General features: G+C 48.9%; 2 protein-coding genes across 2 annotated transcripts in view; both read right to left on the reverse strand.

Moving 5' to 3' along the window:
* GGA2 (golgi associated, gamma adaptin ear containing, ARF binding protein 2) overlaps positions 1-12407 on the reverse strand; it is a 29481-nt gene extending 17074 nt beyond the window's left edge. Inside the window, exons 1-4 of the mRNA XM_024985420.2 lie at positions 12245-12407; positions 4065-4149; positions 2472-2547; positions 1514-1612 (exon numbers count right to left, since the gene is read on the reverse strand). Coding sequence (XP_024841188.1) covers positions 1514-1612; positions 2472-2547; positions 4065-4149; positions 12245-12347 — 363 coding nt within the window. The 5' untranslated portion in view covers positions 12348-12407. The remainder of the gene's footprint in view (positions 1-1513; positions 1613-2471; positions 2548-4064; positions 4150-12244) is intronic.
* Positions 12408-12999: 592 nt separating this feature from the next.
* EARS2 (glutamyl-tRNA synthetase 2, mitochondrial) overlaps positions 13000-15459 on the reverse strand; it is a 45254-nt gene continuing 42794 nt past the window's right edge. The window contains exon 10 of the transcript XR_009492854.1: positions 13000-13436. The gene's annotated coding sequence lies outside the window, so the exon portion shown is untranslated. The remainder of the gene's footprint in view (positions 13437-15459) is intronic.

A 15459-nucleotide genomic window follows, 5' to 3' on the forward strand; every position in this document is an offset into this window, starting at 1 on the left:
AAAAAAAAGAGAGAGAGATAGTGGGTTTTAATCCCAGCCCACAGGTTCAAGTCTCAATCTAAGTTTTGGCTGGGTTCAAATCCCATCTGAGTTGGGCAGTTTCATTAGTAGACTGCCCAGCCCACAGGATCACTGAAGAGATGGCAGCTGAGAAGCAAGCTGCTCAAGGCTGGTTGAGAGGGCAGGCACAGCGAGAGGACAAATCATCTGGCACCCGAGCCCAGCACTCTCTGAGTTTCAAGGAGTCAACCTCCAAAGCCACGAAAATTCAATCCCACCATGTACTGGCCTAGGTTAGAGCCACTGGGGGCACTCATTTTTTTGGAGTGTAGAATAAAAATATATTGGGAACGAAAATAAGGTAAAGTGAAAGGAATTGCTGAAACTCAAATGTTTTGAATCATTATTTCTTAAAAGATCCTCTTTTAACCCTGGTGGTCCAGTGGTTAAGAATCAGCCTGCCAATGCAGGGACACAGGTTTGATCCCTGCTCGGGGAAGATCCCACATACCATGGGGCAACTAAGCCTGTGAGCCGCCAATGACTGAGCTCACACGATGCAACTTCTGAAGTCTGTGCGCCCTAGGGCCCGTGGTCCGCAACGAGAGAAGCCCCACAGGGAGACGTGCACACACTGCAAGTAGAGAGGAGCCCCTGCTTGCCGCAACCAAGACACAGCATGGTCTAAAATCAATACTACTACTAAAAGATCCTCTTAAAATAAATAAAAGGATTTATTAATCCTCATAAATAAAAGAATTTTGGAAATTATATATCTAATATATATGTGGTAGATACAATTCCAAAATATTTGACCTTTCTCCTCAGTTCCTCCTGGCACAGAACTTCAAAGACCTTTGGAATTTCCTAAGTGATAGGAAGTGAAGTGAAGTGAAGTCACTCAGTCGTGTTCGACTCTTTGCGACCCCATGGACTGTAGCCTACCAGGCTCCTCTGTCCACGGGATTTTCCAGGCAACAGTACTGGAGTGGATTGCCATTTCCTCCTCCAGGGGATCTTCCCGACCCAGGAATCGAACCCGGGTCTCCCACATTGTAGACAGACGCTTAACCGTCTGAGCCACCACGGAAGTCCCAAGTGATAAGAAGGTCTTTGTTATTTACAAGTCTCCCCAGGGACCATACCCAAGTTTATGCTGAACATTCCTGGTGGACACCTGGCTTCAAGGGAGGGGCTGACCATGTGATCAGAGGATTGGAACTATGTATCTCATTTATGCCCTTTAAAATAAAAGGATATTATTAAGTATAGTGCTTTTCTGTGTTCTGTGAATCTTTCTATCCACTGAATTAGGCAACCTGGCAGAGGGGGTCAAAGGAACCTCTGAACTAGTAGCTGGTCGGGCAGAAGTGCAATAGCCTGGGGATCCCCGAGACTCATGACGGGTGTCTGAAGTGGATGTAGTCTAGGTAGGACTGAGCTCTTAACCTGTAAGGTCTTAGGGACACCCACCGTGAGTGGCACAGAGAAGGGCCAGGCCCTGGGCGCTCACCTTTGGGGACAGCACTTTGATGAGCTCGTTCAGGAAGCGGAACTTGGCCACCTCGTTGTGGAACTTCTCCCCACAGTGGTTCACACACGTTTCCAGCACCTGCACAGACAAAGGACCCCCATGAGAAGGTGAAGCCATTGGCCCCACAGCTCGTCCCAAACCTGGTAAGTATTGGTTGGAACCATGGCTCAAGGCTGAGGTCACTAAAGTTTGGGAGAAAGGATGAGACTTTCAGATTAAGTAAAAAACCATTTGTTTGCTCTTGTTGTAACTGACAGGTTTGTGTCCAGGAAACCACTCGGTGGGAGACTTTGAGGTCACCCCACCTTTTATGGAGACCCTCTGGGCAGGTGAAACTGGTCAGAGAATCACTTCCTTCTTTCTCCTCAGAGGCAGGAATCATACATGGAATACCCAAAAACTATCAAACCTGCTGGCCTTCAAGTGACAAATTGAGCCCGTAAACGTTTTCTTTGGTCCACACCATTAACATTTCAAATCAGTCACTGATACTGAAAAATCCTGAGACTTCATCTGGATTTCCAGTTTCTCTTAAACAGGAAGTTCTAGCAACACTCGGCCCAAACTCATCCCTGGCAATAGCCAGCAGGTCCTGCTGTGCAGCTGCCCTCTTTAGACTGGACGTGGTCTCTCTGGTTCTCTGGTTCCTCCCGTAGATGGCTCACTCACTTATGCTACCAGTCTGGCCCTGTGGGCACTTGACCTTGCCAGCCCTGGTCTAACAAGGGCAAGAGGAAATAAAGCCTTCCTTTCCTTCCTGCAAGGCAGGCTCAATGCTACTCTCCAGGAACAGATCTACAATGGGGCAATCTGAGCCCAGAACTCCCTCTAGCCTGCCTTCTGAAGGCCAGGGAAGGTGAACCGCTCAGAGGCTGTTTCCCACACTGAAATGCTAGCCTTGGGACAGGCTAAGGGGCAAGGGGCAAGACAAACTCACTGTTAAGGCATAAAGAGCTTCTTTCTCTTGTGGAGACTGGATCTTGTGGGCCAGCAGCCAGGGCGCATAGGTTGAGCTAAGGGAAAACAAAGACTCTGGGCGGAGAGGAACACACCAACCGGTCTGGCTGAGCATGCTCGGTCAAGTCCCCTCTCCCCCAGGAGCTTGGGTCCCAGAGCAGAAGTAGGATGTGACTGCACACGACCATGCACGAGCCCCCGAAGGAGGTCGGCTCCCAGCTGCCCCCACATCTCACAGCTACGCTTCCAGAACACACCATCCTCTCCCCAGTCCACCCACCCTTACAGCTCCCAGACCTGTATGTAACTTGGTCTAGAGCAGCACAGACCTTATTTGTTATTTGAGAACTACTCAGTCAACCCTGGAGCACAAAATGTGATCAAACTTCTTGTTCCTTTCAAAACGAATATTCAGCAACATGGAGATGAAATATCTGGATAACTGACTCATTCCTCAAGTTCCCATCCAGGGGACTTCCCTGGCGGTCCAGTGTGGAAGACACCACACCTCTACTGCAGGAGGCAGTTTGATACCTGGTTGGGGAACTGAGATCCTGCAGACCGTGCTTCACGGCCAAAGAACAGGCGGGGAAGAAAGTTCCCATTCAGACACTTCAGAAATCAAATTCAATGAAATCTTAACCTCTCTTCCTCTGCTTTTTCTTAAAAAAAGACTGTATTTAAATTAGCTCAACAAGCTTCCCTGGTGGCTCAGTAGTTAAGAATTCGCCTGCAGTGCAGGAGCTGCTGCTGCTGCTAAGTCACTTCAGTCATGTCCGACTCTGTGTGACCCCATAGATGGCAGCCCACCAGGCTCCCCTGTCCCCGGGATTCTCCAGGAAAGAACACTTGAGTGGGTTGCCATTTCCTTCTTCAATGCATGAAAGGAAAAGTGAAGTCGCTCTGTCATGTCCGACTCTTCGCAACCCCATGGAATGCAGCCCACCAGGCTCTCTGTCCATGGGATTCTCCAGGCAAGGGTACTGGAGTGGGGTGCCAATGCAGGAGACATAGGTTTAATCTGTGGGTTGGGAAGATCCCCTGGAGAAAAAAATGGCAATCCCCTCCAGTATTCTTGCCTGGGAAATCCTATAGACAGAGGAGCCTGGTGGGCTACTTGGGGTCAAAAAAGAGTCAGACACAACTTAGTGACGAAACAACAACAACAAAAGCATCTGCTGTGGCTCTGAAATGGACATTCAGCAACATGCTGCTAAATATAGTATAATCTGCAAATAAAAAAACATTTTTTAAGAAGAACACACTGATCTTTCACATTACTGTGTACACTAGTTACATTCTATCCCTAACATTCAGAGAGCTCCTCAGCAGTAGTGTTTCATAAAAATTAGTTAAAAATTTTAAAATAATTGCCAGTTACAAACTTTTTTTTTTTTTAAGAAAACTACATGAATTTGCTATTTCTAGAAAAATAACATACTCAGTAGATCATGGAGGGAGGAAAAAAAGGAAACAAAGCCTAAGCTACGTAAAACAATCCTGAGAAGCACAGGCAGGCACGCATAGTCTGAGGTGCCTGTAGAAGTTGGACATGTGTGTGACATCACCTTACCCGTTGGGATCAGTGTTCACTTGGTCACAGAAATTCTGGATAGCTGACCAATCCTGTTCTGACATGCTTGGGTCTGTGGCTTTATCTGTCAAGGAAATAAAAAGTAGAACTGAAGTATAATAAAGGGAAACATACACACCACTCCACATCTCCACCCCTCAATACAGGACAACAGCCAAGGACTGAGTGTATCACACCTCCTGAGGATGGGACGCAGCACACAGACAACCGGCAGGGTTGGGGGTCGACCGTGCTCATCACTCAGGCACGGGTATGGCCCATGACTCAGGGACTGCTGACTGCATGAACAAGCAACCTGGTTAACCAGGTACTACCCTGAAAGGGGCTCCATCCCTAGTGCAGGGGTTGGCTTATGTGCACCTTCTTCATGCCTGTGCCGACCCCCCACCGTGGCCCTGCAACAAGGATGGGTACAGGCCAGCATCTACGCATAGGCCACAACCTGCAAGCTTCTTTTTTATTTTGTGTTTTCATTTTTTTGGCTGCACTGGGCTTTCTCAAGTTGCAGCTTGTGGGCTTGGTTGCTCCACGGCATGTGGAATCTTTCTGGAGCAAGGATTGAACTCAAGTTCTCTGTACTGGCAGGCGGATTCTTAACCACTGGACCACCAGGGACCACCAAGAACCTGGAAGCTTCTCAGCCATGTGACAGGAAGACCAGAACTTACAGTGAAGTCCTGAACAGCTCCCATTATGTCCCCGAAGTACCAGGCCGAAACCTGAGCCTCTGCTTACTGAAATCCTCTGTCCCACCTAAGCAGCTTCTCCACGTCAGTGGCTTATGCTGTCTAACAAGAGGACCTCCCTGCCGTCACTCCTCAGAATGCCGTTTCTCTCTGCTACCATACACATATGCCCAAGGAGCCCAGATCCAGTCACACTAGGGCCTCCCCGCCGGAACATTTGTATTTGTATGTGATCTGAGGACGTGCGGCATGAAGGGTACCAGGGCACAGCCCAGAGCAGGCAACACCTGGAGACAGGGGGCTTGTCAGAAGGCCTAATGTGAGCCCACGCTCCACCGAGGGGTGGGGCAATCCCTGACTTCCTGCAATCTTTGTGGACTCTTTCCTGGTGCTAGATGGTAGCAGCTTCTTCCCCTACCACTGCTGCCGCCTAGAATCCCTGTCCCAGCAAGGATGACCATTCCACAGGCCTGGCCTTTCAACTGAAACAAGCCACATTCTCATAAAGTAGTTGCCGAGACTGTCTTTGTCCTGCTCTTTCATAACATTTCCCCTACTGCCCTCTGTCCAGCTTATCCTGGACTATCCGCCTTTCCAATGAAACTTTTTACTGGTCCTGACAGAGAAGCTCTTTCAAACTCTGCAAGTAATTCTTATGGTCATACTTCTGACACTACTCCTTTGGCTTGAACGTCCGCTTCTCTCTTCTCTATCCATTCTCAAGGTCATTCTGAATTTCCATCTGCTCCCAAAAGCCGCCTCCACTGCTCCAGCTCCGACTAATTCTCCTCCCTTCTGATTACTTAAGAGTCTACAGGGGCTTTCCTGGTGGTCCAGTGGTTAAGAATCCACCTCCCAGTGCAGGGGAAACAGGTTTGATCCCTGGTCCAGGAAGATCCCACGTGCTGCCAAGCAACTAAGCCTGTGCAACTAAGTCTTAGCAACTACTGAGCCTGTGCTCTAGAGCCCAGGAACCACAACTACTGAAGCCCACGTACTTAAAGCCTGTTCTCTGCAACGAGAGAAGTCACCGCAATGAGAAGTCTGCGCGCTGCAACTGAAGAGTAGCCCCCACTCACCGCAACTGGTGAAAGTGCTCATGTAGCAATGAAGACCCAGCGCAGCCAAAAATTAATAAATAATTAAAAACAAAAAAGACTCCACAGTCAACCGGAATTTAACTTTCCAGATGGCAGTCACTTTTATGTCATGTGGAAGTCGCATGCCCCTAGCTCAACAATGAGATTCAAAGGACAGGTCCTCAATCCCCCACCTTCCCACCCATCAGCCCCCACCTAAGTGAACAGAGACAACAAAGAAGAGCAAAGGAATCAGGTTATCAGTTTCCCCATGCTCCTCACCTTTTTCCTCCTCAAAGCTCTTTCTCTATGTTCCACCTCTCAAAATGCTATTCACCCTTCGAATCCCAATTCAAATGCCACTTCATAAGGACTTTCTTAATCACCCACCCCCACAAAACAGAAGCCATCTCTTCCATCTCAGAAGACCCACATCCCACCTGCTCTTTTAGGATAGGGATCTCCAGCTCCATCCTTTATTAGTTACATGTCATTGGACTCTCAGAGCCCCAGTTTCCTCAACTATAAAATAAGGAAAACGGTACCTTCCTTGTGGGATAGTCATGAGATTCTCAAAAGATACTGTCTAAGGCTTCCCTGGTGGTCTACTGGTTAGGACTCCATCTGTCTGTGAACTACAACCACTGAGTCCACATCCTGCTACTACCGAAGCCTGTGCACCTTGAGCCCATGCCCCAACAAGAGAAGCCACTGCGATGAGAGGTCCGTGCACCGCGACCAGACTAGCTCCCACTTGCCACAACTAGAGAAAGCCTGTAAGCACCAAAGATCCAGTGCAAACAAATAAGTGAATCTTAAAAAAACACAGTGTCTGAAATACTCAGTATAGCCGCAAACATTAAGTAATCAATAAAAGACAGACGATCTTGTAACAGTCTTTGTGTTTTCCTTTAAAAATATGTATACAACTTAGTACACTTAAACTTCCAAAGTCTGTTCAAAACTAAGGCAGAAGCACTATGTTCCCTACAATGCTTGGTACAGTGCCTTAGGCACAGGCACAAAAGAATTACTCAGGAAGTAAACTGAAAGCAGTGATACTTGACTCTACAGGGACCTCCACTCAATGCTCTGTGGTGACCTAAAGGGGAAGGAAATCTAAAAAAAAGCGGATATATGTATATGCATAACTGACTCACTTTGCTGTACAGCAGAAACTAACATAACACTGTAAAGCAACGATACTCCAATAAAAAGTAATGAAAAAAGGAGATCCAACTCATCTGAACTACTTCTTTCTGTATCACTAAAACTTCATAAAGCTTCAGTTCACGACAAGGTCAAGCTTGATACCTAAAAGACTTTCAGACCTCAACACATGACTCTGTGACAGCAGTTCCCCAACCTTTTGGACACCAGGGGCCAGTTTCATGGAAAATAATTTTTCCACAGACGAGGAGGGGGTGGGGTGGGGGAGGTGGTTTCAGGATAATTCACATTACCTTTACCGTCTGCTCTCATATGAGAATCTAATGCCACCACTAATCCAACAGGAGGTGGAGCTCAAGCAGTAATAATGATGGGGAGCGGCTGTAAATATATTAACAGATGAAGCTTCGCTCATTCACCCGCTGCTCACCTCCTGCTATGCAGCCTAATTCCTTACTTGCTGCAACCTGACAGGTACCGGTTTGTGGCCCGGGGTTTGGGGACCCGTGCTCTATGACCCAGCAGCAGAGAAGAGCAGGCAGGACCCTGTTCATCAAGCAGAGTCCAGCTCTCTCCCTCCTCCCCTACCACCAAGTCACCAGGTTTTCCAAAGAAAGGAAGGGAAAAAAAAAAAAAAAACTCTACAAGCATAATGTTCTAAACCCATAACCAGGGCAAAGCAGCAAAAAGATCCAAAAAGTAAGTTTTTTTATTTGCTATATCTATATCATAAGGATTCCCTCCAGGTTTTTCACAGCTCCCAAATAACAGCAATAAAAGTCATAGCTGCTGCCCAGCCCCCTTTTTTTTTAAGAACTTGCTTTGTGTCAGACATGACGCTGAGTGCTTTCCTAGCATCCCTTTCCTGTAATCCTCAGAAAACTGAAGCTGATACTAATGTTAGCTCAGCATTTTATAGATGAAGAAATCTGCCCAGTCACAAAACTGGAAAATGACAAAAAAATCTCAGGTCTGACCAATTCCAGGGCCCAAATGTAAGTCTTCAGTTCTCTGACAAAGACAGGGCCTCTTTCGGGAACTAGGTTCTTTGACCTTTTTGCCACTAAGTTATCAGCTCCCTAAGGCAGGAAGGAGGCCTGTTTCATTCACCTTCCCACCCTCCAGCACCTAGACAGTCATCAGCAAGGATATCTGCTAATGAATGAATGATTCATCTTTCACTATTCGAAGTCTGACCAGTTGGCTGGACATACTGCTGACACCAGGAGATGGCTACTCCAGTTCTGAAATAACTGGGTCTCCAAACACCTAATCCCATCCTGCCAAGCTGTTTCAGTGGCCTTGAGCAGGTCCAGAGACAATAATTCCCAGAGGATTTTAAAAATTTTTTAAATTAAAAAAAAAAAAAGAAAAAAGGAAGACAGCCAAGCCCTCCAGCTGTGAGTGAAATGGCTTTTTTTTTCCCCTTCCCCCAGGGTAGTGGGGCGTGGTTAGGGGGCCTGGTGCGAGTCTGCAGAATCTTAGTTCCCTGACCAGGAACTAAACCCAGGTCACAGCAGGGAAAGCACTAAATCCCAACCACTGGACCGCCAGGGAATTCCCTGAATGGTTCATCTAACAGTGACTAATTCGAAAGCTAAATCATCTCACATCAGCCACCACCCCACCCCCAGGGTCATGACCCTGGTGTTAAGAGCAGCCCGTGCTAGTCAGGGGAGCCCTGGGGCTGTGGGGAAGCAGTCACCTTGAGAACACTTAGAACTCAATCCTGTGGCAGTGAGTATGCACTGCGTGGGGCAGATACACACCAACCCAGACATCAAGCAGTGCTGAAAGGCCAAGATCCAGCATAGGAATGATGGGTCCAAGATAAAGAATCAGCTCAGTTCCAGAGAAGCTGGGAGAATATAAATAGATCGAAATCCAGAGGGAGGCAGAAAAGTGAGGCTGGAGGACAGGACTTATCACTTGGGAGTCGGTCCAAGCAGATGGAAGAAGATCACAGAGCATCCAACTAAGCTAGTGCCTCCCTGGCAGCACTAGCAGAGCTGAGACCAAGAGGCCCCAGCGATGCTGTTAATAGCTCGAGACTCCGCTGGTTAAATCGAGTATAGCACCCCATGCCACCAGGCACAGGAGGCTTTTCATTAACAAAGAGGAGGCAGCTCTAAATGCAGTCATGTGGAACAACGCCCAAAATAAACTAAGTGGTAGGGGGCAGGGGGGGGGGGGGCCTGCAAAAAGTCCAGAAGCTGCTACTTGTATTTTTAAAGCTTGAGCTTCTGGTGAAACAGGTTCCTGGCGTTCCTTTGGGGAACTACTCCTTCCCAATTCTAGGTCCAATGTTTTTCCTTTTCTGGCAAACAGTATGAGTTTGTTTCTGCCACTCTCTACTAAGAAGACTAGTGATGATAATAGCTAGCATCGTGCCCAGGCACTGTTCCGTGTGCTTGAGACGCAAGAACTCCCCTGATCCTCACAACCCCAAGGTGCCAGTCGCTCAGTCGAGTCCAACTCTTTAAGACCCCATGAACTGTCTCCCATCAGTGTCCTCTCTCCATGGGATTCTCTAGGCAAGAATATTGGAGTGGGTTGCCATTTCCTTTTCCAGGGGATCTTTCTGACCCAGGGGTCAAACCTGGGTCTTATGCACTGCAGGCAGATTCTTTACCATCTGAGCCCCAGTGGGGCATGCTATTACATTCCAGCCTTAGGGACACAGCTGCCTTGCTTGCTGAGGTAAGATCCGTCAGTGAGATGAGCTCTGGGGTCTTCACGTGCCCCTGGAGTGACTTCCTTCTCCACCCAGCATAGACTCAGGGACTTTCCTTCAACTACACTCCAGTCCTTGCCCCACCACCAGCCTCTCTAGCACACGTCCATCCACGTACCACCTCCACTGGGCCCCAGCCCCCACAAGTCTGGTTCAACAGTTTACTTTCTCTGCTCCTATGGCAGGCAGGGGCAGGGAGCTGGAAACCACACAACCACAAAGACTACAAGATACATTTCTGAAGTCCATTCAGCACTCCAAAGCCCAAACTCAGAGGATCTCAGGTGCAGAGGGGAAAAGGTGGGCCCTCTGTCCCAGGGCACATTTGGAGGCATTTTTGGTTGCTGGACTGGGAAGGGGGTCTGTGCTGTTGGGATAGGTTCTAGCCCTACCCGAACGACTGGAAGATCTCAGAACTTTGGGACCACAATAGCCTAAAACAGCTGGAGCTTAAGGATCCCCTCCTAAACAGTCTTGGTTCCCTTTTTCTCCCCCACCTGGGTCAGTGGTTGGCTGGTCTCTAACCCAGCCCACTTGACTTTTGCAACTCCACTGCCTCCTAGTTAACCACCTTCTTTCTGTCCCCAGCGTTTAACCCTGAGATAATTCAGTAATCTTTCAGTTGCCAAATTCAAAGTTCCCCCATCCTCCTTCTCTCTTTCTCAGCAGCAAAACCACCTTCCAACTACACCTTCCTTACAGACCTGCAGCTCACCCCCTCCCAGCAGCCTGTAGGCTCCACCTTCTCTCTCAGCACCCCACTCCAGCACCCACGCCCGACAACCCTGCTTCTTCCATGTTGAGATTCTCCATGTTCCATGTGCAAACTGTTCTTCCTAATGTGCACAGACAAGCTCACTGCTAATGAACTGAAGGTCTCAAGTTGACTCTCTGGAGTCAAACCAACTGCCCAGAGAGCTTCTCTTTGTGCCACAAGCCCCTCAAACTCCACAAGTGAAGCATCTGTAACCAGTTACCTGAGCCTGAAACCTGCAATCCAACCTAGATCCCTCTGGTCCCTTGCCTCTATTCTAATGCAGTAAGGCTGCTGATCGAACTAGCTAATTATTTCTACTCTCCATCCCAATACCTTTGTACTTCAGTCCTGACACACTACCAGAAGAGCTTTTCATCTACTCTCTGCCTGGACTCTACCATCCCTAACCAATTCAGCTCTTCACACAGTGGCAAGTGATGCTTTTAACAGAGGTACTTGATCAGAGGGGCTTCCCAGGGGGCACAGCGGTAAACAATCCGCCTGCTCGTGCAGGAGGCAGTCAGAAAGATCCCCTGGAGTAGGAAATAGCAACCCACTCCAGAATTCTTGCCTGGGAAATCCCATGGACAGAGGAGCCTGGCGGGCTACAGTCCACGGGGCCGCTCAAAGAGTGAGACAAGACTGAGCACGAATGCACACTTGATCAGAGTTTCTGGCTCTGACATCTCCCCGACTACATCAAGGATAAACTCTGAACTCCTTTCTGCAGCCCACAGGACCCTTTAAGATCTCGCCCGAGTTAGCCATGCAGTCTCTTTAGGCTTTGCACTCCTGCAGCAGACTTCCTTCTTCCCAGAATGCTCCGCACTCTCCTTTCCCCCAGCTTTTGCTCATGCAGTTTCCTGCATCTGAAATGCTGTCGCCTCCATTGTTCACTCAAATGCTATGTCCCCTGAGACAATCCCCTCGTAAACAAACCAACTCCCACCACTGTCCCTTAAACAAGCCCAGTATCCCTCCCATTTGCCTTAACGTAGCAAAGTGCTGCTCCTATCGGCTTCTATCACCTACTTAAATATATCTTTGAGAGCAAGGGCTCTGCCTTACGCATCTTAGTACTCCCAGCACCCAGTAGAGCCCAATACAAGGAGTATATGCTTTGTTCTCTTGGAATTTCAAGAACCCAATCGGTAACGCAGGGACAGTAACTACCCCTAGGACTGCCATGAGTCTTACATGAGACAATAACAAAAGTCTGGCCAGAAGGAACTCGCACAAAAGGTTTAAAGGGCTTCTTTTGACATTAAAGTCGGGAGCCAGAAAGAGTTCTTTCCCAGAGGATGGGTGTGTTGCACAGCTAACTCTAAAAGTGCCCTTCTCTAAAACGAGGTTAGTAACCGAAGCTGTCTCTAGGGGTCGTAATAAGGATTAACTGTGGCTGAAATGCCCTTTAGCAGTGTTTGGCATAAAAGCGAAGCTCAATAAACCGTAGCCATTATGTTGTTAACAGTGTTTATGCACCGCGATGGGGGCAGGGGGGCGCAGAGCACCCAGCCTCGGGTCCGCAGCCGCGGCAGATTCCTGGGGTTCCTCTCCAGGCCCGCCGAGGAGATCCTCCCACCCGTGCCGGGCCCTGCCTGCCTCCTCGGGCACCAGCCTTCCCGCGGCCACCTGCCCACCCGCCAGCCTCAGAAGAAAGGCCCGGGGAGGCGGGAAGCGAGGCCTCACGTGGAGCGCTGCGCCCGAGCCGAGAGGCAGCCCCGGCTACTCACTGAGCCACAGCTCCAGCGCCACTGTCGGCACCCGGGGACCCTCGGCCGACTCAGCTCCCGCCGCGGCGCCGGCCCCAGCCGCCACCGCCGTCGCCGTCGCCATGGGCCCAGCCCCCGCCGCCGAGGCCGCGGCCGCCCCTGCGCTTCAGCCGCCGGCGTCTGCAGCGTTCCGGGGCTGCCGACGCGGCAGGCGAGCGCCGGCGCGTGACGGGGCGGGGCCGGTGTGACCACGCCCACCGATCATGTCCCGCCTACGCGCAGACCCGGGCAGGTGGCCTCAGCCTCGCCGAGAGCCTTCTTCTCAGCGCTAGGCGGCCTCGCGGGCTGGTTATCCAGACCCGCAACCAGATCAGAATTCGTCAAGTCAACCTCGCAAGGCTTGCCAGATAAAACAGACGACGCCCCGTTAATTTGAGTCCCAGATAATGAATTCTCTAGCATTTTTATTCCGGACGGTCTTTCTGGACCACCACCTACCTCTATACTCTGCTTTATTTTCTCCATAATATATTACACCATGAGCGTGCTAGGCACTTACTCATTGTGTCAAAGGATAATCGCCACCATCCCACAAAATAAAGTCATGATTCTCATATATTATAAAATGAACACATGTTAAGTAAAATACTAATTAAATGAGGGAACCAAGCAGATGTTATAATCCGTTCAAAAGAGAAGTCAGGAAAAGGGCAAATTTATAAAGAATAAAGGAGTGTTGCAACAGATGTGCAAATAGACACAAAAGAAGCTCAGAGTTAATTTGCATTTTATATATTTATTCATTTGCTTTTTACCTTTTCATTTAAGGCCTCTCGGTGAGATTTACAAGGATCTTAGTTCCCTAACCAGAGATCTAATGCCAGCCCGCTGCAGTGGAAGCCCGAAGTCCTAACCACTGGAGCCACCAGGGAATCCCCCAATTTGCTCTTGCCTGGAAAATCCCATGGACAGAGGAGCCTGGAAGGCTGCAGTCCATGGGGTCGCTGAGGGTCCCACACGACTGAGCGACTTCACTTTCACTTTTCACTTTCCTGTATTGGAGAAGGAAATGGCAACCCACTCCAGTGTTCTTGCCTGGAGAATCCCAAGGACGGGGGAGCCTGGTGGGCTGCCGTCTATGGGGTCGCACAGAGTCCGACACAACTGAAGCAACGCAGCAGCAGCAGCAGCAGGTGGCACGAAAAGAATCCACCTGCGAATGCAGGAGACATGAGATGCAGGTTCAATCACTGGATTGGGAGGATCCCCTGGATGAAGGCATGGCAACCCACTCCAGTATTCTTGTCTGGAGAACCCCATGGATAAAGGAGCCTGGCACGCCACAGTCCATAGTGTCACAAAGAGTCGGACATGACGGAAGTGACTTAGCATGCATGCGTCCATAGGAATTTAGGTCCCATCCTACCCCAAATAAACACACAATATAAGTTTCAAAGTACATTTGCCGTGCTATGTTAGCTTCAAAATAGATCCAGCCGCACACATCTCCATCTCACAGATTGTTGCCTGTAGCACCTTTCTATATGAAAATTATACAGTTGTTTCCTGTCTTAGTAAACTTGGACTGATACAACAAAACACTAAAGGTTGAGTGGCCTAAACAACAGACCGTTATTTCCCACAGGAGGCTGGCAAGTCCAAGATCAAGGTGCTGTTGACAACCTGCTTCCAGGTTTGCAGAGTGCTGCTTTCTTGTCCTCACAGGGTAGAGAGACAGCATGTTCTGATCACTTCCTCTTAGGGCACTAATCCCATCATGAGGGATGCACCCCAGGACCACAGCTAAGCCTAATTACCTCCCACAGCACCCACTTCAAATACCATCACATGGACATTAGCACTTCAGCATGCCAATTTGAATTCAATCTATACCATTATTCACATCAGGGAAATTCTGTATGAAATTAATGAAAACTACACATTGTCCTTTGGACTGCAAGATCAAACCAATCTTAAAGGAAACCAACCCTGAATATTCAATAGAAGGACTGATGCTGAGCTACAATACTTTGGCCACCTGATGCAAAGGGCCAACTCATTGGAAAATACCCTGATGCTGGGAAAGATTGAAGGCAGAAGGAGAAGGGGACAATGGAGGACAAGATGGTTGGATGGCATCACTGACTCAACGGACATGAGCAAGCTCTGGGAGATGGTGAAGGACAGGGAGCCTGGTGAATGCAGTCCATGGGGTTACAAAGGGTCAGACACAACTGAGCAATTGAACAACAATACGTTGTCCACATCACACCCTCTGTGTTACCTGATTTTGGGCCTGGGAATTATTTTGCATGTGTGCTAAGTTGCTTCTCAGAAAGACAGTATATTAAAAAGCAGAGACATTACTTTGCCAACAAAGGTCTGTCTAGTCAAAGCTATGGTTTTTCCAGTAGTCATGTACGGATGTGAGAATTGGACTGTAAAGAAAGCTGAGCACCGAAGAATTGATGCTTTTGAACTGTGGTGTTGGAGAAGACTCTTGAGTCCCTCAGACTGCAAGGAGATCCAACCAGTACATCCTAAAGGAAATCAGTCCTGAGTATTCATTGGAAGGACTGATGCTGAAGCTGAAACTCCAATACTTTGGCCACCTGATGAGAAGAACTGACTCATTTGAAAAGACCCTGATGTTGGGAAAGATTGAAGGCAGAAGAAGAAGGGGACGACAGAGGATGAGATGGTTGGATGGCATCACTGACTCAATGGACATGAGTTTGAGTAAACTCCGAGAGTTGGTGATGGACAGGGAAGCCTGGTGTGCTGCAATTCATGGGGTCGCATAATGTTGGACACAACTGAGTGACTGAACTGAAGTCGTTTCTGGGCTTCCTTGGTGGCTTAGTGGTAAAGAATCTGTCTGCAATGCGCAAGACCTGGGTTCAATCCCTTAGTTGGGAAGATCCCCTGGAGAAGAAAATGGCAACCCACTCCAGTATTCTTGCCTGGAGAATCCCATGGACACAGGAGCCTGGTGAACTACAGTCCTTGGGGATGAAGAGAGTCGGACATGATTGGGGGACTAACACTTTCACTTCAGCCATTCACAAAGATTCCAGCCGAGTCTTTGTGACTCTATGGACTGTAGCTGCCAGGCTCCTCTGTCCATGGGATTCTCCAGGCAAGAATACTGGAATGAATTACTGTTTCCTCCTCCAGGGGATCTTCCCAGCCCAGGGATTGAACCCACATCTCCTGTGTCTCCTGCATTGGAAGGC

This window comes from Bos taurus, chromosome 25 (genome assembly GCF_002263795.3).
Source record: "Bos taurus isolate L1 Dominette 01449 registration number 42190680 breed Hereford chromosome 25, ARS-UCD2.0, whole genome shotgun sequence".
Classification (NCBI taxonomy): domain Eukaryota; kingdom Metazoa; phylum Chordata; class Mammalia; order Artiodactyla; family Bovidae; genus Bos; species Bos taurus.